General features: G+C 34.7%; 1 protein-coding gene across 1 annotated transcript in view; it reads left to right on the forward strand.

Moving 5' to 3' along the window:
• Nucleotides 1-23,786, forward strand: part of LOC102468869 (kelch-like protein 1) — a 244,376-nt gene that overhangs the window by 44,980 nt on the left and 175,610 nt on the right. The window contains exon 4 of the mRNA XM_027767138.1: nucleotides 8,175-8,371. Coding sequence (XP_027622939.1) covers nucleotides 8,175-8,371 — 197 coding nt within the window. The remainder of the gene's footprint in view (nucleotides 1-8,174; nucleotides 8,372-23,786) is intronic.

Genomic DNA, 23,786 nt, shown 5'->3' on the forward strand with positions numbered 1-23,786 from the left:
AAGAGGAGACCAGGGTGCCAGTAATATGGTATATATTGACAAGAAGGAATATTATAGTAGCCTAAGTTGCAATTGCAATAAAAATTAATTTCTTTTTTATAAATGCCAGAGATTGTGTGCTCACCAGAGAAGGACAGAGAGAATGACACAGAGAGTGACACAGAGACAGAGACAGAGAGCACAAGAAAGCAATCACCAGTAGAGTAAAATCACATTATAATCCCTTCTCCTTGACTTTATTGTTTTTGGATTTGGGGCACAAATGCACTTGTACCCCTTTATGTTCATCAAGTTGCCTGTGGCCAGAATTCAAACCACGTGATCAACCATGTGAGATCTGATTCTCCTAACCACCGGGTCTTGGAGTCCGCCCCCAAACTCATTTCTTTTAGTAACTGTTAAGAACATGTGTTAGTGTAAAACAGCCAGTGGCATGGCAGTTTAAAGAGGCTGAATCCCAAGTAGCCAACTGAGCAGTTTGAATCCCAGACTGGGCGACTTAAAAAATATGTCATTTGCAAGACCAACAGATGATGTAATGGTTATGTCACTGGACTCCCACATGGCTGACTGCTTTTCGAGTCTTGGATGTGGTGGCTTAAAACTCATGCTGGTGCATGTGTGTACATGCCCCAAATCTTGAAAGGAGAATGGAGGAGAAGGGACTGTGGCATGGCCATACCCTCTGAGAGCTGATTTCTCACTTTCTGTCTCTCCAGCAAGTACACAGGTCCTGTAGCTAAAATCTATCTTAAAAAAAAAAATTAAAAAAAAAAAAACTTTAAAAGTGCCAGGTGCCTGTGCATATGTATGTGCCAAAAATTCTAAGAGGATAACAAAGGAGAAAGGAGAAGAGATTGTGGTATGCCCATGCCCTCCACCCTGGGGGTGATACTCTGCTAAAATTTTGTCTGAATTATTATAAAATTTAGTACTAGCACATTATTTAACTTTGGAAAATATAACCATCTTTTTTGAAAGAGAAACTTTAATTTAATTTTATTTATTACTATTATTATTTTATTTTTTATTTTGCTATAGAGCACATGGGCTTACCAGAGAGAAGCAGGCAGTGAGAGAGAGGGAGAGGAAAAGTGAGAAAGCAAGCCTTTAGGTTAGGGACTCAAACCATGGTCAACCATTTGGGAGTCTAGTATTTTAATCACTTGCTGGCCCCAATCACCTTATTTTTACAAATAAATATCTTAAATATTATATAACTTGTTATACTAACATCATGTATGCAAACCTTTTTTTGAGTGATGATCTGAGAAGAGAAAAATACAAATACACACATGTCATGTTCTATGTTAGGTTAATATTTGTAAGATTATTTTGACAAAGTGTTTTTCATAAATTATAAATGTTAAGATTATAGCACACCGTTTCTATGATCATATATTCTAAATATTATGTACTTTAAGAATAAAAGTAATATGAAATCAACATTTTATTAAGATTATATTATGTTTATGTGACTTTGTTTGAATATAAGCCCTCTGAAAATACATCTACTTGTCAACTCAAATCATCTTTGTCATATTATTCTATTCCATTAATCTATTTGTTTTTGTTTAGACCAATACTGATGTATTTTATATTTTAATTACTTGAAGTTTGTAATATCTTAAAATGACATTGTGTTATTACTCTACTTCATTATTTTTTAGAATTATTTTGGCCTAGAGGCCCACAGGTAGTGTGGTGGTTAAGGGCACTGGACTCCGCATGGCCGACTGCAGCTTGAGTCCCAGACGTGGTGGCTTAATTTCTCACTTTCTCTCTTGCTCTCTCCCTTTCTCTCTCTGTCCCTCTCTGGTCAGATTAAAATAAATAAATAAAATAAAGTTAAAAATAAAATAATTCTTTAAAAAGAAGAATTATTTTGGCCTATTCTAGGTCCATTTTATTTATTCACACATTTTTGAATCAGTTTTACAGTTTCCACAAAAAGTCTGCTGGTATTTTGAATATGATTATAATACACCTATAGGTTAACTAGAGGTGAAATGAAATCTTGACCATACTAATCTTCCAGCCTATGAGCAAAATATATCTGTATTTGCCACTACCACCCGAGACACTCTGATTAGAATGCTGTGTTGGGAGGTCCCCAAGGTTCCCAGGTTCAGAGGAAAAACTCATAGGACTCAGAATCCAGTCATACTGATGACAATGACTTCTTATAGCAAAGAATATAGAGCACAACAAGGAAAAAAAAAGACCCTGTGGGGCAAAGTCCAGAGGAAACACTTGCAGACTTTCAAAGTCCCCTTCCTGTAGAGGCCTACAGCACAGGACTCATTCCCTCTACAATGTGAGAAATGTTATTGACCAAGGAAATGCAGCAGACGCTTAGTCCCAGAGTTTTTGCTGGGTTCTGATCACGTAGGCAGCCTCTGTCTAGCATATACCCAAAGTGCAGACTCCCATAAGGAAAGTACATGTTCAGAATAAGCCATATTGTTTGTACAAACGGTTTAGATCTGGTGAACCAAGCTTATCAGTTAATGGTGAGAATCATCTTGAAATCCGAGTTCTCACCTGAGATAAGTGCAATTCTTGAAAGCAGGCATGTCAAGAATAGCAGTTCAGGGCTGCTATGCTCATTTCTTTCTGCACGAATTAAATTGACACAAATAGTTAACTAAATTAAAGACAGCCACTCTCCTGATGTTCTGAAATCACATTAAATGAAATCTATAAAGGTCATACCATTAATATATAATCCCCTTTTCAGATTGTCACAACGTTTATGCTAAAAATTAAGCAACCACCTTTTTTATTTATTTTTTTTTAGCAACCATCTTCTTAATGATGTTTATAATTAGGTAAAATTCCACTATAAGTTTTAAACCATGAAAACATTTAAAAAATACTATCTAAATAAAAAATTGTTATACTTATAATCAACTATAAATACATAACTTATTTTAATGTGTTCATAATATCTCCTCTATTTTTTTTGAGAGATTTTCGTTATAGGGCGTGTGCACTCACCAGACAGACAGAGAGAAACATAGAGACAGAAAGAGAAAAATCACCCCCCAGGGGGGATGGTCACGCCGCAATCCCTTCTCCTCCATTCTCCTCTTGGGAACTTGGGCACGCACGCACACGTGCCCGGCATAAGTTTTAAGCCACCGGGTCCGGGAGGCGAACCGTGGTTGACTATGTGGGAGTCCAGTGACATAGTCATTACACTAACTGCTGGTTCCCATCCTCTATTTTTAATTGTAATTCTAGGCTCATATTTCATAAATCACAAAAAATTGATATTGAAATATATGTTCCTAACTTATAGAATACTTTTTTTTTTTTTTTGAGAGATTTTCACTGTAGGGCACGTGCGCTCGCCAGACAGACAGAGAGAGAGAGACATAGAGACAGAAAGCGAGAAATCACCCCCCAGGGGGGATGATCACGCCGCAATCCCTTCTCCTCCATTCTCCTCTCGGGATCTTGGGCACGCACGCACACGCGCCCGGCGTGAGTTTTAAGCCACCGGGTCCGGGACGCGAACCAAGGTCGACTACGTGGGAGTCCAGCGACATAGCCATTACGCTAACTGCTGGTTCCCTAGAATACTTTTTATGATATTTACTATAGTATCTCATGAACTCTACAATATGTAATTTTTTTATTTAAACTTACTTATTTACATTCATTCACTATACATCATTACAGCAAACAAAATGAGATTTCCCATCCAGAATACACTGTATATTGGCTCAGTCAAGCACATCAGCATATGTGTTATCGTCAACAAATACTTTTCCATTTCTTGTTTACTGTATATTTTGTTATATTTGCCATCCTTGATTCCCTATCTCTCACCCTCTACTGTGTCTCACCCTTCTCCCACACTGTCTCTGGTATCCATGGTTGCTTTCTATGCCTTTTCTCCCCATTTTATTTATTCGCTAATGAACTTAATTAATATAAATACTTCCAATAGCAAGCATAGCTGATATATACATATCCATGAACACAAGTCTGACTTTAGGCATAAACGTCAGTGAGTAGAATGAACATACTATAAAGTAGCACCTAGCTAGGACTATATAGCTTACTGCAGTCATCAAATATGCATTTTTTTAATTTCAAGAAAAATAGTTTTCATGTGTTTTTTTTCTTTTTTACTTTCTATTGTAGCATTGTAGTGTGATTGATATTATATATATTTTTATATTTATTTACCCCTCTGCCCTTTTCCACCCTCTTCTCACACTATTTCTGGTGTCCACAGTTGTCTTCCATTCCATTTCCTCCCACATTTTATTGATCACACAATTTCTTATATTATCTAACTACTTTCAATAGCAAATTCAGCTGGTAATTTCAAGAAAAGCAGTTTTGAATTGGTAAGGAAATTTGCTGAAAACTTAAAGCCTGGAAACAGGTTAGTATTCTGTTCAAATAGTAGGTACATGAACCTATTGACAGCTCAAGACAGGATAAAACCTCTTAAAACCAGACAACAAAGCCTAGAAGAAAAGTCACACTATTTTAGTCAGAAGTCACAGAATACTCTTTCACCAGTTCAGTCTCTTGTACTTAATCTATCTTCTGTTGTGGTTCGATCTTCCCGATTGAATTCTGGGATATAATACTCTACTCCAGACTTGTCCCTATGATTAAGGCGGCCATTTTCTTAGTTTTTGAACTCTTGTTTCTGTGTGAGTACATTTAATTTTCCTGACATAGCACTCCCTTGAGAACTTCTTGGAATCTGATCTGGTGCTGGTAAATTCTTTCAGGTTTATATGTAATTATTATATCTGTGACTAATACTAGTATAATTGGTATGAAAATCACTCAAATTAGGATGAATCCCTCACCTCGAGATAAATATTAGAGCATGATAATGAAACTGATAATTTGAGAAATACATACCTCAAAGAATTTTCTTGGCATAGGTCAATTTCTTCTTTGCTGAATTGACCTGTGATCCTCATTTTCTTTTAGGGTACATGCACTGTCCAGAGAGCGACAGACAAAGAAAGAGGGAGAGAGCGAGAGAGAAGGAAAGTGAGAAATCACCCCTTGGGGAGGTGGTCACACAGCACTCCCTTCTCTATACTTTTCTCAGGATATTGGGCCCTGGTGTGCTTGTGCCTAGTATGATTTTCAAGTCACTGGTCTAGGATTGAAAATGCAGGTTGGCCTTGTGGATCCCAGTCCACCTTAACCTCCACACCATCTGCCAACCCGAATTTCTACTCTTTAATAACATCTGAACAACAAGGTCTTTGCAAATTAATTAAAATAACAGAATTTCAAACAACCATTTGATCTTTTATTAATCAATACAGTGTTCTTCTTTTATATCAAAACTAAAATTTAGATATGCAATGTAATTGAAAATAACTATATGTAAAACAAATAGTAGCTTATTATTATTCCATTCATTGCCCTTTTCATTTGCTGTTTCTATCTGCTTTTTAAAATTGTGGTATGATGATTGTACATATTTAAGTGATACAATGTGAATTTTCAGTACAAAATTATAAAATGTTATGATTAAATCAGTGCAATAAGTGCTTATATTTATTGTAGCAGTATTTACAACAACTAAGATAAGGAATCAACCTAAGTATTTAAGAACCTATGGTTGAATAAAGAAAATACGGTAATAAGTACAATGGAATACATACCATTCAGCTATAAAAAAGAAACAGGAAATTCTTTTTTTTGCCTTTGTTGCATTTCTTGCTAAACTTGATTTCTTTACTGCATATTCTTTCAGTGAAGCTCATAAACAAAATAAAATATTCTTTAGCTATTATGCATGGAAGTTACAGGTGATGTGTCATGTTTGAAAGCAAAGGTATCATTGACCACCCAGATTGCTCATTATTTATACAGAAAAAAAAAAAAACCTTATTAAATGTAAAGAAATCTGGAACATACTGCTTTAAATTAAACTAGATTTCATGCTTAGCTCCACCAGTGGTGGGATACACTGACATCATGAAGTTCCTGACCAGAACTGAGAAGGGTCGCGTAGGTGTCGTCCCTGACAGAAATATTTCAGCTAAATCCGATCATGGGGGAATAATATTCATCCAAACTGAAAATATCTCAAAATACGTAGTCTGAGTTCTTCATCAATATCAATCTTATAAATGATAGAGTAGCTGGGAAACTGTTCTAGATTAAAAGGAGACCAAAAAAACTTGTGTAAATGTATTATGTGAATTTTTATTAGATCCTGAATCTAAATATAAAAGTAATAAAGTATACCATTTGAATATTTGGGGAATAGTACATTATAACAAATAACATAATATCAATTTCCTATGTGATAATTATATTGCCATTGTCAAACAACAATGGTTGTTACTATAGTAAATTAGACTTAAAGATCTAAATTGCCTTCATTTGTGATTCTAAGAAGACAGTTTATTAAGTAAAATATAAAATACAGGTTGAATGAGTTGAACAGGAAAGGTTGGTTTTATAAACGGAAGACTGAATAAATCATATGCAAAGAACAAAATTTGGTCATTTCAAAGTCACTTTCCTTAAAAGGAGGGGACAGGGAGACAGAACAGTAATAACAGATTAGTTAACTAAGTTACTTAAATTGCTGCTTCTATGTAAGGAATATGGCAGAGGAAATGTCATTGTCTTATTGATGTAAACTAGCCTGCTTAGGAAATTTGAATAATATCTCTCTCACATGATGTCTCAAGTTAGATTAACAGCTTTTTTTTTTTTGGCTTGATGACTTGGAACTTTAGCATGAGTGACTCTATTTCCATATGTGGTCTGGTCTTTTTAGATGTAGTGCAGGATTTTAGGACAATGCATTGCAATTCAATAATTTTTAATTTGTTATCAAAAATGTATTCATGAAATTGAAGTTATATAACATGATATACATAATTTGTATGGAGAAAACTAGAAGTGGAACATAATAGTTACTGATGTTTTAAAAATCAGGGTTAAAGAAATTATTAGATGTGCTAAAGAATTAGAGCATGAAAGAGCTAACAATAAATACAGAGTGGGAGAATGAGATGACCCAGCTTATATGTCTTAATATATATATGTATATATATTGAACATATATTTATATATTAATATATGTGAAGTAATGAATACAATGGAATATATATATATATATTTTTGGAGAGGTTTTTTGCCATAGGGTGTGTGCACTCGCCAGACAGACAGAGAGAGACAGAGAGACAGAAAGTGAGAAATCACCCCCCAGGGGGATGGTCACGCCACAATCCCTTCTCCCCCATTCTCCTTTCGGGATCTTGGGCACACACGCACACGCGCCTGGCGCGAGTTTAAGCCACTGGGTCTGGGATGAGAACCGCGATTGACTACGTTGGAGTCCAGCAACATAGCCATTGCGCTAACTGCTGGTCCCCCAACAATGAAATATTTTGAATTACTAATTAAAACCTAACTTCACATCATTAAGCCCAAAATATTTCAAAAATGAGTTTCACAAACTGTCCAAAAGCCCAATCTTTAGTAAATTATTCTGGAAGTTAAAGAAAAGATGAAACATTAAAGAGCACTTTTGTGTGTAGTTAAGATAACTGAACAAAAAGAAAATAAAATTATAGACAATTATATACCTAGTTACAGTGAGTTAAATGCAATATTAGCAATCTCTTAGTACAACATGCACATATAAATTTATGTTGTACATGTATTAATCACAGAGATGTGTGTGTGCATGTGTGTGGATGTACAGGAGTATTTCATAATCATATGCAAATATATTCATAGTCAGAAATTCAGTGAATCTCTGCTCTCCTAAGTTTGAAGACATGTATTCTTTCATGTTGGGTAACTTTGCTTTCCAAGCTAAGAGATGTATAGTTTTTGAATATATAAAATAAATTAAAAATTAAAATAAATGTATCTTCTCTTTTTATTCTTACTTCACAAATTAAAGAAAGAGCCACAATTTCTGCTGGAGTGTATGCATATTTGATTTGAAACTTTGTATGCATTGGCGATTTTGAATATTACATAAAATGCAAATGCTTCCAAAATTCATTGTTCTTGACTGGGCTTTGTTTATCTTGGTTATGACTCTCAGCTCAGATCATTTCTGGCTGGTTGGTCTTATGCTTTGAATACTACAGTGGTACATGTTATTTCATGTTTCCAATAGTTTCATAACTCTCTTCATTTACATTTAGGTTGTTTGGAATTAAAGGAAGACACCATTGAAAACCTTCTTGCTGCAGCGTGCCTCCTTCAGCTTCCTCAAGTTGTAGAAGTGTGTTGCCACTTCCTTATGAAGCTTTTGCATCCATCCAACTGTTTAGGAATTCGAGCTTTTGCAGACGCTCAAGGATGTATTGAATTAATGAAGGTGGCCCATAGCTACACAATGGTAAGGAGAGATGATACTTTAATAATAGAGATTTTGTATTATCAGAAGTGAAGATAATTACTGTAATGACATTGAATAGCTTTTAAAGTTTAAAAAGAGGTTCATATGTTTAACTTTTTTTATTATATGATATAGTATACCATGTAGTGTTCTATATTCTCAAAGCATGAATGACACTAAATAATTGTTAATAGTGTTTATGACTTTATTCATATTTTATGGGAAATAGAAATATAAGGAATGACTTTTTGGGATTTTGGGTTGGACTTTTTTTTTTTTTTTTTTCCATGGGACATGTGAGCTCATTGTAAAGAGAGAGAGAGAAAATGAGATAGAGAGAGAGACTGGGAAAGGAGAACGCACCATCCCATGGGGCATGGTTATGCTGTAATCCCTTCTCTTCCATTTCTCTCAAACCAATTTTTAATTGCTTATGGTATATCTATGTTTTATATCCACTTCCACTGTTTCCCCTTTAAAATTTTTTCTTCTGTATTTTTCTTTCAATCTGTTTGTCACTGCATACTATATTTAGTATGGCTATGCCTCTAAAATATTTTTAGAAAATCTCACAGTGCACAGTTTAGTGTTTATTTGTATAGTACGTATTGTGTTCTGGAAATTTTGAGAAATTCTATACTAAGAGAAAATATTTATATAATAATGACTAATCTATGTTTATGTAAATTTGACTTTCCATATTATTTTCATAATTCAAACGATTAAACTGAGTGAATATCACTCAGTAAGTATTTTTAAAATATTTTAAGTTATTTTGTATTTTTCTCTTTGATTGATTTTTATGTAGGTATGTATACATGTATGTATTTTTATAGTTGTATAGATGTTAAAAAATCATTTGAAATGCACAATTTAGCTGTGTGAACTTCATGCAATGAGTCTTTCTTTTTACATTATTATTATCATTTTAATATTTTGATTGTTAGTCTTGAAAATAACCAGTTGTAAATTATTATAGAAACTTTTAAACTCAGGTGAAAATTTTATATGGGATAAATCTCATTAAGCTTTATGGTTGTGATTCATTTCAACATCTTATTTTAAAATGTAATGCTTTTTCAAATCACTAATAAGAGCCACTTGGAAGTATTCTGTTATAATGAGACAGAGTTTCAATATTATTTTTCTTTTCTTCTTTAATTATTTAAACAAATTAATAAATTAAGTGAAAATATAGAAATAAAACAAAAGAGATACACAATTTATAGTTTATTATCAAAAACTTATTCTGAACTATTTCATGACAGGAAATGTGACTTCTTTTGAAATTATATGAACCATACAAAATCAAGGTAAACAAAAACTTCATCAACCAGAATATCAAAGTCCAACAGCCATCGGTTAATTAACTGCATTTCATTACAATTAGGAACTTCTGGCTTAGCAAAGCCAAAGGACAATATGCTTTGTATCCAGAGGGATAATGGTCCCTTCTGGTCTAGTTTGAAATTATTAATGTTGTAATAAAAATGTTTTCCTTGCAGCTGCTTGAATTGTTCCACATTTTACCACACAATAATACCAATATATGTTTTAGAGACTTTAATATGCATACCCTATAGAAAAATATATTTGAAATAAAAATATAGAAAGCTTCTAGCTAAGACACAATATTCTGCATTATGCTATATTAATTTATTTTTGAAATGTTGGCTATCATATGTGTTATGTCACCTCTGTTGAAATTTAAATTATTTCAAATTCTTCTGGAAACATGAAACTACAGGATTCTCCAGGTGCTTATGGTAACATTTTAGAAGAAAAAAGGGAATATGAACCAATTGTCTTCCTAGATCTCTATTCTCCTTCAGATTCAGTACTTCAAAATGAATGATTATCACATATTTGCCTCTAATCCTGGTCTAATCAGGCAAATGTCTTCATCTAATCTGCACAATCTGTGCTTGGAAATCAAACTTTTGTGCTCTTTTCTTTCAATTTTTAACTGCTTTAATAGCAAATCATTCCAGTTTTCTGACTACATCTAAGGAGAAATTGATTTCTTTCTTGGCTCTAATGATTAACTTGGCTATTTATTATATAATTAACTTGTATTCTAATTTTTATTTTTTCTTGCTGAAGCTCTTTAGATATGAACTTGATCTTCAAAGATCAGACCTTAGATTGTTTTTTATGTTTCTTTACTGTTTATAAGATTTGCTATTTTCCTTTGGAAATCTAACTCATTTATTTGGCTTCAGCTTTTGATATTTTGATCCAAAATCTTTTCATGAAAGGTGACCCAGCTTGGCAGTGGTTCATGTGCAAAACACTGGAAAATTTTAATTGCAAACTCAGTATTAGGCAGAAGTGTGAAACTCATTATGAAACATGAATGTAAATTTTGGCTGCATGAATATAAAGAGGATACTAAAACCATTGAAAGAAATAGTCCCCCTTTATCTATCATATTTCATTATGCATCTGTACTTTGAATATCACATTTGAAAGCAGCAGAGTGACAAACAGAAGCAGATCAGAATAACAAGTATGGTATAAATCATTTTTAATCATTTCATATGGAGAAAAGTTAAAAAACACACAAACAAACCATGGTTGCCTGTGGCTGAATAACATTAGCACATGTAAGTAGCTGTTTGCCTATATTTGATAGAATGAACTTCTGTCTGAAACAATTGTATGGGGGTCAGCAAGTGGCATGGGGGTTAAGATGCTGGATTCCCACCTGATCCACTATGGTTCTAGTCTTAGACCCAGAAGCTTGAGAATCATTCCAGGTGCATGCAAGTGTATGTCCAAAATTCTGAAAGAAGAATGGAAGAGAAGGGATTGCAATGTGGCCATCCCTGCAGGGTATGATTTCTCAATTTCCTTCTCTCTGTCTCTCTATAGAGAGTGTATGCTCCTTATAGCAAAAACAAAGAATAAAAATAAATAAGTTGTATTTAAGTGTTTGTGATTCTAATTTTTTTTAGCAATGGAAAACTCTGTTCAAATTAAATTTATGTGAGAGCATAATCATTACATTTGCTCTGTTTGAATTAAGATGGGTTAAAGGTCTAAAGACTACTTTAGTCCTCTCATCATTTCTTCTCTGTTGGCTGGTCTATTTTCACCAATCATAATTGACACTTCCTTCCAAGGTTAGTTATGCCTTTTGGAGGAAATTCTTGAAACTTCATTTATTTTAAATACTTCCTCCAGATGGTTTGGGATTAGAATTTGCCAGTTAGAGGTATATATGAAGGTTGGGAAGTTGGAAGGGGAAGCACTATTCTGCACAGGCAGTTGCAGGCAGATATGTAGATAAATAGAAAAAAAGGCAAGCCCTTGAAAGTCACTTACTTTACTGTTGCAGGATGTCATACTGATGGGAGCTCTCTGGAGGTTCTTATAGAATCCAAGGTTGTCACAGAGTGCTTTTGTGACTATCTGAATTGAAGCAAAATTTGAGACAATTAGTGGAAACTTTCTTTGACTTCATATCTACCACCCTTTCAAGGCTGTGTAAGCCTCTAGTTTCCTATCCACAACCTTTCAAACTTAGAACATAAAGTGGTTTGTTCAGCCAATTCAACAATATCTTCAACTCACTCCTCAACTCCACACCACACCTATCTTATAACTTGCCACTCAAGCATTTTTCCACAATATCAAATAGAATGGTCTCACTACTTCTAAACTGATGCTATTATTCTGTTCATGCCTACTTGATTCACCCATTTTTCTTCTTGAAATCTTGGCTATTGACTTCTAAAACAAAAACAAAAACAAAACATACAAACAAACAAAAAACACTCAATCTCCAAGTTCATTGATGTCAGAGAAATATCTTTTAAACTTTTCATGGTGCCCTCTTCTTTATTTGAAGTCTTGTATTCTTTCCTTAAAATTATATAATTTGCCAAGGGAGACTTATAAGTGGCTAAAAGACATATAAAATAATAAAAATATGTCATAAGGAAAATGTAAATTAAAACTATAATGATATACTATTTAACTCCAGTTAGACTGGCTAAGATAAAAAGTAAACAAATAAAAAATAGAATAAAATAAAGAACAAGTACTAGCGAGGCTGTAGTGAAAAAGGCATTCTTTTGCACTGTTGGTGGAAATGTAATTTAGTGGTACAATCTCTGTGGAAAACAATATGGAGGTTCCTCAAAAACCTACAAATAGGAATACCATATGTCCCACTCTTTGATATTTATCCAACGGATAGGAAAACATTTATTTGGAAAGACATTTGCACATCTATGTTCATTGTAGCATTATTCACAGTTACTAAAACATGGAACCAACCTAAGCATCTCAAAACTGATGACTAAGTTGAAAAGCTGTGGTATATATATGCTACAGAATATTACTCAGCTGTAAGAAACAATGAGACCCTATCGTTTGCCTCAAAGTGGATGAATATCAAAGAGATGAGGTTGAGTGAAGTGAACCAGATTTTAAGAGATACACACTGATATAGCCCCACACAATTTGTACTAGAAATCTGCACTTTATGGCAGAAATGGAAAGATCTGAAGATACAATAGTAGAGAGGATTAGTGTAGATACCAGAGATGTAAGAGAGAGGAGTGGACTGTAGAGAGTGGGTGTGACGTGCAGAGAGAATAAACATATAACAGAAAAAAAATGTAAAATTCTCTGTATCTATATATACATATACATATATAGTGTGTGTGTATATATATAATTTCACATATCATGAGGACTTCATGTAAAATATGAAATTAATCTAAAAATAATAGAATTCAAGACAAGAAAAAAGAATAAAATTATATTACTCTCTTTAGTTCACTGCCACTAAAATAGTGAATTATGTGTTTATTTAACCTCAATTTTAATTTGAAATACCTGAAATGAAAGAAATTACAAAAAAATTATCAATTTCATTATAAACTTCCTTACATAATGAATATTTTAAACGTCTTCATAACTAGGTTTCAAAAATACACTGCAAATTTCTTCATGACAAGTTAACATGTCTTTTCTGTCAGAATTTTTGTTCTGCCAAGGTGTCTGGTGCATTTTTATATGTTTATTAATTCCAATATTCCCCTTGGTATTCTTTTAGAACTGTGACTCTCAGCTGTCTTGAATTTAGTCACTCAACACTGCTACATGTAGTTTGTCTCCAACACTTTTTCCAGTTACATTTCTGGATGTTATTTTTTAGTTCACACATTTCCGACCACACTGACCTTACTGTTTTTTGAATGCATCAGGATAATATCACTTCAAAATTTGTGTGTTTGTTTTTCCTTTTCTCTGCAGGAAAATCCTTTTAGATAAACATTTATATATCTTTCCTCTTGCCCTCATTCCAATGTCTGTGCAATTGTCCCTTTCACAGCAATCCAAGAGTCTATACCAAGTGACATTACCTTGAAAACTCCTTTTCATTGCTTTAAATCCTTTAGAGCACTTACTAGTTTCTGACTTTATATTGTCTGATTTAGTAACTGTTGTTGTTTATCCTTCCCAGTGATGTAGCAGCATGCAGGTAGCATTTTTTCTTACATACTGTAACCGAAGTGCCTCGATAAATGTCTGGATATAGTATTAATTGTTTAATTAATAAGCAAAAGGACTGTTTACTAGAGATACCTCTAGTTTCTGCCATTATGCTTGACATAAACATCAAGTCTACTAATGGCAACTAGTGCTCGTGATGGGTCATGGAAAGTGTGTAACAGGTGCTCTGAGTAGAACCAATAGGTGGGACTGGGAATGCAATGGTGAGTAAAACATACTTGATATTACCCTTAAATTCAGTGTTTGTATGTTGAATGTAAATAAGTGACTACTTCCAAAATATACATATATATATATTTATATATACACACATTCATAGATGGTAAATACTACAAAGGGAAATTATAGGATGTTATGGGACAGCAAAATTAGAAAAGTCTTTAAAGAAGTAATGCTCACATGGAAATCATAAAGGATGAGGTAAAATTAGCCAGGTAGTGAGTTGACTAAAACGTCTTGACATAAGGAAATTGAATTTGCAGTGATGGGAAGGAATTTAGTTATAAATCTAGATATTTAGACAGAATGAAATTTTGCAAGGTTATGGACACTTTCTTAAGAATTTTGATTTGGAACCAGCAGTTAGCGTAATGGCTATGTCGCTGGACTCCCATGTAGTCGACCGCAGTTCGAGTCCCGGACCCAGTGGCTTAAACTCACACAGGGCACGTGTGTGCGTGCATGCCCAAGATCCCGAGAGGAGAATGGAGGAAAAGGGATTGCGGCGTGGCCATCCCCCCTGTGGGGCGATTTCTTGCTTTCTGTCTGTCTGTCTTTCTGGCGAGTGCACGCTCTCTATAGCAAAAACCTCTCCAAAAAAAAAAAAGTATTTTGATTTGATGGGCCAGCAGGTGACGGGCTGGTTAAGGACAATGGACTCCCACATGGCCAACAATGGTTTGAGTCCGAGACCTAGTATTTTGCTTCCTCACTTTCCCCTCGCTCTCTCGCTCTCTCTCTCTCTTGCTCTCACTCTGTACCTCTCTGGTCAAATTAAAATAAATAAATAAATGAATAAAGAAAGTTAAATAAAATAATTCTTTAAAAAATTATTTTGGTTTGAATCTTGAGTTTAATGATATACCACTGAATGCTTTTGATCTGCTAATAGCCAAGGATTAATTTTGAGCCTAATAGCCATACTGGCATGAGAAAGTGGTAAGAGGTGAGACCATGAACAGGAGAAATATGACACTGCAACAGTAATGTAGCACTCTGCAGTTCTGGTCCTATAGGGAAGGTCCCAGAGTCATGTACCAAGACTTCCCTGTACAAACTCTGTGTGTGTGTGTGTGTGTGTGTGTGTGTGTGTGTGTGTGTGTATCTATGACCAGGACTGACTGATGCTTAAGGTGGATCTTAGCATGAGGACTCTGTTGGGGGTGCCTGTTTCTTTCTTTCTGTCTCTCTGTTGTGGAAGAAATAAATAGATAAACTTAAACTATAAAGGTTAGTGCTTGCCTAACACATATTGGGAGAACGAGAAAGAAAAATAATGTATGAGATAACTCTAGTTTCTACCATCATACCTGATATATAAGCAGCAGGTCTACTATGGCAACTAGTGCTTGTGGTGGGACAAATAAAGTGTATAAAATGTATCAGACTTGGGGTGAGTGGATGGCACAGTGGTTAAGGTGCTGGACTTCCACATAGTTGATCAAAGTTGGGGTCCTGGACCTGGTGGGTTGCAACTCAAGTTGGGCATATGAGTATGCATGCCCAAAATTCCAGTAGGAGAATGGAATAAAAGGGATTGTGGTGTGGCCATCCCCTAGAGAGTGATTTCTTCATTTCTGTCTCTCTGTCTTTCAGTGAGCACATGTACCCTACAGCAAAAAATCTTCAAATAAATAAGTGTAAAAGTATTAGGCTTGATTGTAGGTGTTATGTATATTTACTTAACTTATTCATTTCAAAACTCCTAGAAAGTATATATTGGATTGTTGGAAAAGTCATGACATATTTTTTCTGTTTTTTCTTTTTTTTTCATGTAAATATATACATGATTTTTTCAACAACCCAATATTATAGTCATACTAAAACTGACAAGACTATGGTTCAACTATGTTAAATAACTTACTCAGGATCAATAGTTTCATGCTAAATGGGATATTAAATCTAGTACTCTTTTACTACAAATCTCTTGCTCGATCCAACAGACTATTAAATGTACAGTGTTTTATCCATAAGAACATCAAGCCATATCAGGTTATATTTCTGAAATCTAAAAAAAAAAAAAAAAATTGATTACTTTACACAAACAGATATTATAAACTTAAAATGGAGATAAGACCAAAGAACATTGAAAAAATTTCATCCTTCGGGTTTCTTTTCTGCTTTCCTGTTCATTTACTTTCATTTCGTGTCCAGTGCTATGAACGTGACTTACATTTCACTAGGTTTATGTTGGAGGCAGAAAGAGTGGCAATAGGGCTAATTAAAAGATACCTTGTTCATCAGAAACCTTGAAAGGAAGAAGACTAATACTTACAGCAGAAAGCCTTCTAGAGTCGACATAACTAACTGTATTTTTGGAGTCTGGAATACTGAAATTTTCTATACTTCACCACTTGCCTGTCACAGCTGTTAAAATAATGCCTAAGAAAAAGAACAAACTATCATTGTGGTTCTTGTTTATAATTTGAAATACCTGGCATCTCTTATACCTTTGAGCCAGTAACATGCTTTTCATCTTCATCAATAACCCTACCAGTAAACCATAAGTTCAAGTTTTCTCTGGAAGAATAAATAGAGATTAAGTTTAAATGTCCTTGCTTTTCTAAGTTATCAAAATATTTTTTTCACCTATAATTTTTCTCAAAACCAGCAGGTAAAACATCAGTACTAAAACTGATTTTTAACTTTTTTTTTTTTTTTTTTTGGAGAGGTCTTTGCTATAGGGTGCATGTGCTCGCCAGACAGACAGAGAGAGAGAGAGAGACAGAGAGACAGAAAGCGAGAAATCACCCCCCCCCCCAGGGGTGATGGCCACACTGCAATCCCTTCTCCTCCATTCTTCTCTCAGGATCTTGGACACACACACACACACGTGCCCAGTGTGAATTTTAAGCCACTGGGGCTGAGATGCGAACTGCGGTCGAGTCCAGTGACATAGCCATTACGCTAATTGCTGGTCCCTAAAACTGATGTTTAATATTATTGATTTTTCTTTTTATTCATTATTTTGTGTCTTTCTTTTAGTGTGTCATTAGCATGCAGGTTGCAGTAACATCTTTACATTATATTGTCATTGCCAAGTTGAAATTTACATAATTCAACTTTCAAAATTTCTTTGTAACTTATTAAAAAGTGAAGGTGTCAGAGTATGTGCAAGGAACAGATTGGAGGACAGTCACCACTGATGTTTAATGATCACAAACACTAGGAAAGCACGTAGAAGCCTGGGTAGGAGGGGTCTTCTTTTTCCTCTCTTTTTGCTTTTATTAATTTTCTCTGTTCATAAAGTAGAGGATTAATTTCTTTTTTTCTTTCTGTGATTACCATAATCGAATTAATTAACACACCCTTTGTAACCCATGCTGTGTATTAGAGTCCCAGAATTTGATGTGTATTCTTAACAGACAGCTTTTATGTGTACTCTAAGTCAGAGTCACTGGTAAAATTCTTACTTTCCTGGTAAAACTAGAAGCTGATTTCAATGAAAAAGTTAATAAAAATGTTAGTGTGATGTGTCAAAAGAATATTCAGATTACTTTGGATAAAGAGATAGATACATATTCCACATAATGATATTGTAACAAATCATTATTCACTCATATAATTGCAGTTTGAAAATACAAAATGCTATATAATTGCTTAAGTCCCATAAAATAATCTCAATTCAATATATACTTAAGAAGGATCAAATATGAATAAAAGTAATCATTGAGTATCTCATAAAAATTATAAGCTTTGAGTTTACAATTTTTTAAAGAATTATTTTATTGAACTTTATTTATTTATTTATTTAAATTTTACCAGAGAGGGAGAGGGAGAAGGAGAGAGAAAGACTGAGATAGAAACAAGAGGGGGAATGTGAAAAAGCAAGACACCAGGTCTGACACTTGGACCATGGTCGGCCATGTGGGATTCCAGCGCCCCTAAACCACCACTCCATCTGCCAGTCCCTTGAGCTTACAATTTTAACACAGTACATTTTTCTGTACAGATGCTATTCAAATACAAATTCAAATAGGGTTTTATACCTAAATTGAAGAGCATTCTTTAAGAAATGCATCCTTCTTGGAGCAGCCCCAGTAGTGGTGGTTAAGGTGGCTGGATCCCATATAGCCTTTCAGGTTTGAGAAACTCTGGGTGTGTGTGTATGCATGCCCCAAGTCCTGAAAGGAGAAATAGAGGAAAAGAAATTGTTACATGATCCTGCCCTGATGGGGGGAGTGCTCTCTCTCTTTCTCACTCTTTCTCCCTGGTAAGTGCAACATGCTCTCTGTCAAATAAATAAATAAAATAAAATGCATCCCTCTGTTTTGCTGTTAATGATGGTGAGAATGACATTTTTTTTTTTTAGAGAGATTTTTGCTATAGGGTGCCTGCGCTCGCCAGAAAGACAGAGACAGAGACAGAGACACAGACGCAGATGCAGACGCAGACTCAGACACAGACGCAGACACAGACAAAGACAAAGAAATTACCCCCGAGGGAGATGGCCATGCTGCAATCCCTTCTCCATTCTCCACTTTGGATCTTGGGCACGCTTGCAAACTCGTCCACTGTGAGTTTAAGCTGAGTCCCGGACTTGAATCAAGGTCGACTACATGGGAGTCCAGCGATGTTTTCATTATACCATCTGCTCGTCCCAAGAATGATAATACTAATGTACTTAAAGGGTATTGCATTTTATTTATTTATTTATTTATTTTGAGGGAGAAATTTTTGCTATAGGGTGCATGTGCTCTTCAGAGAGAGAAAGAAAGACAGGGAGAAATCAGCCCCCCAGGGAGTAAGGCCACTCCACAATCCCTTCTCTTCCATTCTCCTCTCAGAATCTTGAGAATGTATACACACATACCTAGCATGAGTTTCAAGCCACTGGGACTCAAAACACGGTGGGTCATGTGGGAGTCCAGTGACCTGACCATTATGCCAGGATCAACCTTCAACCTAGTGTTACTGTTCAGCTGCCTAAAATGGACTATTTTATCAATACTAAATCAAGTAGGGTTATATCAGAATGAACAAGGATTCAGGTCAGATATTATATTATTAATTTTATTTGTTAAAAACAATTTACATTTCAATTGAATCTAATGTTAAAGAACATAAAGTGATTTTTAAATGTACGCATAGAGATATAATTCAGTTTCTACTTCATTCTATCTGAAAAGACAAAGTGAATTATCAATTTATAAAGTAGCATTTCTATTTTTATGTCTAGTCCATAGATAAGCATAAATTATAATAACTAAATAATAAAGAGATAGTATTTATCATTAAATGAAAAATATATTTTAATCAATAATATTTTACAGCTGAACTGAAAGAAAATTGATGAAGTTAAAATTAGGGTTTATTATACTTTATCACTGATTAAGATGTATGTGAATAAATTTGCATATATAAAAAGGCACTCATATCAGCCTTACAATCACATATTAATCAGAATAAAGGCTATATTTCTAAGTGGTTAACTCTATAGTAGCTCTAGTTTACACTGTCTTAAAAATCCACATTTTCCTCAGGGCATATATGATATGCTTGTGTTATAACTGTCACTGGTCTATTTACTGCCACATTTTAAAATGTAATAATTTGATACAGAACTTTATAAAGCATAAATAAAATATAGTAAAGAATATATAATATTCATTCATTAAGTTTGCTTTGTCATATATTCTGAGAGTTATCACCAAGGACCCAGTGATATATTTTCTAACTCTTTGGAAGACTTGCAGATTGTCTTTTTTTGATTATTTCTTTATTAGATATTGAAAATTCAGAAATCTCCACTCTTCACAAAAGTTCTAAAACTTGCTTTTTTTAGTGACCAAAAGTCTGATGTACATTTGAAAAGCTTTCACTATAGGTAAACTGCCATGATTTCTGATGGTTTAGTTGTCAGTAGACTGAAACATCATTTTGCACAGGAAAGAATATTTTTTACTAGAGCATTTGGAGTTTAAAAAGGACACTTTGATGGATTCTCTTGAAATCTGTCATAGTCAATTGGTAGTCTTATTTGTTATTATTTTTTACTTTTTAAGTCACAAAATGCTCTGAGAATTTTAACTTTATTTTGTTTCAAGAAGGAAAAAGTATGAGTGATATATGCTAGCTTGTTACAAATAAAATGGTAATAGCCATGACTTGAGCTAAACATCAGTAGGATCTATAAACTTCTCAGAGTAAATGTATCTTTTGGTAGCCTGGAAAATTGAGATGTGAATCAATGAAGCTTCAGTTTCCAGGCCAAAAAAAGAAAGTTCTGGTAAATCAACAGGTGAAAAATTCACCAACTACAAAAATCATCTACAGTGAACAGAACATATGCTGTCAACTTTTCATTCAATAGCTCTGAGGATAAAAATTTCAAAAATAGGGATAAGCAGATGGTGTGATAGTTACATTGCTGGACTCCCAATGGCCAATCATGTTTTGAGTTCACAAACTCAACAGCTTAAAACTCATGCTGGGTGTGTGTGCGTGTGTGCCCAAGATCCTGAGAGGAGAATGGAGGAGAAGAGATTATGGCATGGCCATCCCTCATCAGGAGTGATGGGTGATTTCCCACTTTCTGTCTTTCTCTGTCTCTACAGTGAGCACACAGACAGTATAACAAAAATAAATAAATAATTTTTTAAAAACTCTCAAAAAAAGATAAAATATCAAAAACATTAGGAGAATAAATTTATCTTACTGAATAAAGAACATTTTTTTTAAATTGAGTACACATAGTAATTAAGGGTTCTCTGGTTATGTTTAGAAAAGTCAATGTAAAGTATTTCAGAATTTGATTCTGAAAGGTACATAGTTTCTTGCTAATATTCATTTTGTTGCTATTATTTGTCATAAAACAGGACTGAATGCCATAAACATGACTAATAGTGAGATTTTTTTACAAATCATATATCATAATCTTAATAATAAATATGGTGATATAAAATTTAATTAATAACATCTTAGAATTTATGACATTCATTGCAATTTTCTTTTTCTTTTTTTTTTAATATATTTTTGACAGAGGGCAAGTGTGCTTGCTAGAGAAGGATAAGGGAAAGGGAATCATTCCGAGGGTGGTGGGTAGGGAGGATGGCCTTGCTGCAATCCTTTCTCTTCCATTCTCCTCTTTCAGGATTTTTGGCATGTATGCTGACATACCTGGTGTGTTTTTCAACCCACCTGCTCAGGTCTCAAACAGCAAAATAAGCTTTATGGAATCCAGTGCCTTAACGACCATGTCACCTGCTAACCCCACTGCTGTTCATTTATGAGAAGATAGAAAGCACTAAGATTAAAGAAAAATGTTCAAAATCTTGACATAAGTAATTTATTTCAATAAGATAGGTAGACAAGATAATTTCTCAAGTTCTTTTTAAAATCCACTCTCCACCCATTGGACCAGCAGTTAGTGTAATGGCTATGTCGTTGGACTCCCATGTAGTTGACCACGGTTCCAGTCCCAGGCCCGGTGGCTTAAACTCACGCCAGGTGCGTGCGCATGGGTGCCCAAGATCCCAAGAGGAGAATGGAAGAGAAGGGATTGCGGCATGGCCAATCTCCTTTGTGGGGTGATTTCTCGCTTTCTGTCTCTGTGTCTCTCTCTCTCTGTCTGTCTGGCGAGCACACGCGCCCTATAGCAAAAACTTCTCCAAAAAAAAAAAAAAATCTACTCTCCTCCCAGGATCTTGAGCATGCACGCACATGTGCTCAGTGTGAGTTTCAAGCCACAAGATCTGAGACTCTAACCAAGGTTCTGCTCTGTGGGAGCCCAGTGACGTAACAGCTATGCCATCTGCTGGTCCCAGTAACTTATTTTTATTTAAAAAAAAAAAACGGATAAATACTTCCAAATTATCAATATGTAGAATATTTAGCACGTGATTATTAAGGACTAATTTTAAATATATTTTCAATATATATGTAAAATATCATGACCTTGTAAAGAACAAATACTTTATTTTAATATTGTATAATACTAAAATCAACTCTACATTAATTAAAATGCCCAGTCTTGTCTGATACTTATTAGGTGAGTCCTCAGGAGCCTCAGTGACTGCTTAATAATTGGATAGCTCTCATGAAGTCCTGGGAAGGAAAGAGAGCACAGGGTATTTACTTACTAAAAATTCACTGTGTGAGGCCACTTAGCTAATCAAGATTGTTAAATTAGTTATTGTAGGTCCTTGGGAGGTTTTGTAACACTGGGTTAATATGGGGGCATCATTTGATTAGTGTGGCCATTTTGTTAAATTATCTCTTGGGTCCTTGTGATAACTTACAAAGACTCTCTGGTGTAAATTTGAAAAACTTTGACTTATTTATTACAAAGTCCTGCTCCTAGTCATTTATCAGTGAGTATTTTAGGCAAGGAGACAGTTTTGTTTAGGATTATAAATGGACTTTGGAGGCAGATTGCCTGGATTTTTAATAATATGCCGGTTTAGGAAAGCTATTCAAGGTAAGAAATCTTATTGTGCTTCAGTGTTCTTATTAGTTGAATTATTAGTTAAATACTCCATTTTAGAAAAAGAAAGACTTGTGTTTTCCCTAGAAAACAAAAACTGAGGCAAACCCAGCAGACCAAAACTTAACTAGGATATATAATCTCAGGACAGCAAAATTGAGGGGAAAAGAAAAAGTAGGCCAGGAAGGAGGGGAAGAAATGCAAAAAAAATGAGCTGTACTTATTTAACAAAAAAACACAGTTGGAAGTTGAAGGAGGAGACATGCCTTTTAAACAACAGGCCAAGTGGAACCACTGTGATGCTGAGCTGTCCATCAAGGGTAAAACAGGAAAAGAATAATCTGCCAACAGAACTTGTCTTCCAGTTATCAAAAGTTATATTAGGTTGTCGGGAAAGTCATGATGTATTTTCCTATGTTTTTCTATGCAAAAATGTGTCATGACTTTCCTGACAACCCAATAGTTTATACCTCTGTACATTATTTTTCTCTCTACCAAATTGTGTTAGCCAGCTTTACTTGACCAGTTTGTATCCCTGGATATAAACAAAGGGTTAAATGAAAACAATACTATCTCTGCTGTCCTATTATTATTAAGACCAAATCTGGGGACCAGCAGATGGAGTAATGATTACATCGCTGGATTCCCAAGTAGTTGACCACAATTTGGATCTTGGACCCAGTGGCTTAAACTAACCCTGGGCATGTGTGCATGCGTGCCCGAGATCCCGAGAGGAGAATGGAGGAGAAGGGATTTTGGCATGGGCATCCCCTGTGTGGCGATTTCTCACTTTCTGTCTCTTCAGGGAGTACACATGCCCTATAGCAAAAATCTCTCTCTCAAAAAAAGTACTAGGATCTAATAGATCATAGATCTATTACATTTGCGCTTGCTCAGCAAATCCTAAAGTTGTAAAGTAAAGTACATAGTCATAAGAGATTTTCTGGTAGTAACAATAAAAAAGGCTAATCCTAAATCCATATATCCATATTTGTTTTTCTAACCCATAATTCTATTTTTTAAAGGTTTTTTGCTATAGGGTATATGTGCCTGCTGGAGAGACAGAGACAGAGAGAGAGAAAGTGAGAAATCATCCCCCAGGGGGGATGGCCACGCTGCAATCCCTTCTCCTCCATTCTCCTCTTGTGATTTTGGGCATGCATGCATGCTTACCTGACATGTTTCAAGCTGCTGGGTCCAGGACTTGAATTACGGTCTGCCATGTGGGAGTCCGATGCCTTA

The sequence above is a fragment of the Tupaia chinensis genome, unplaced genomic scaffold (assembly GCF_000334495.1).
Source record: "Tupaia chinensis unplaced genomic scaffold, TupChi_1.0 Scaffold143943_1, whole genome shotgun sequence".
Lineage (NCBI taxonomy): Eukaryota > Metazoa > Chordata > Mammalia > Scandentia > Tupaiidae > Tupaia > Tupaia belangeri.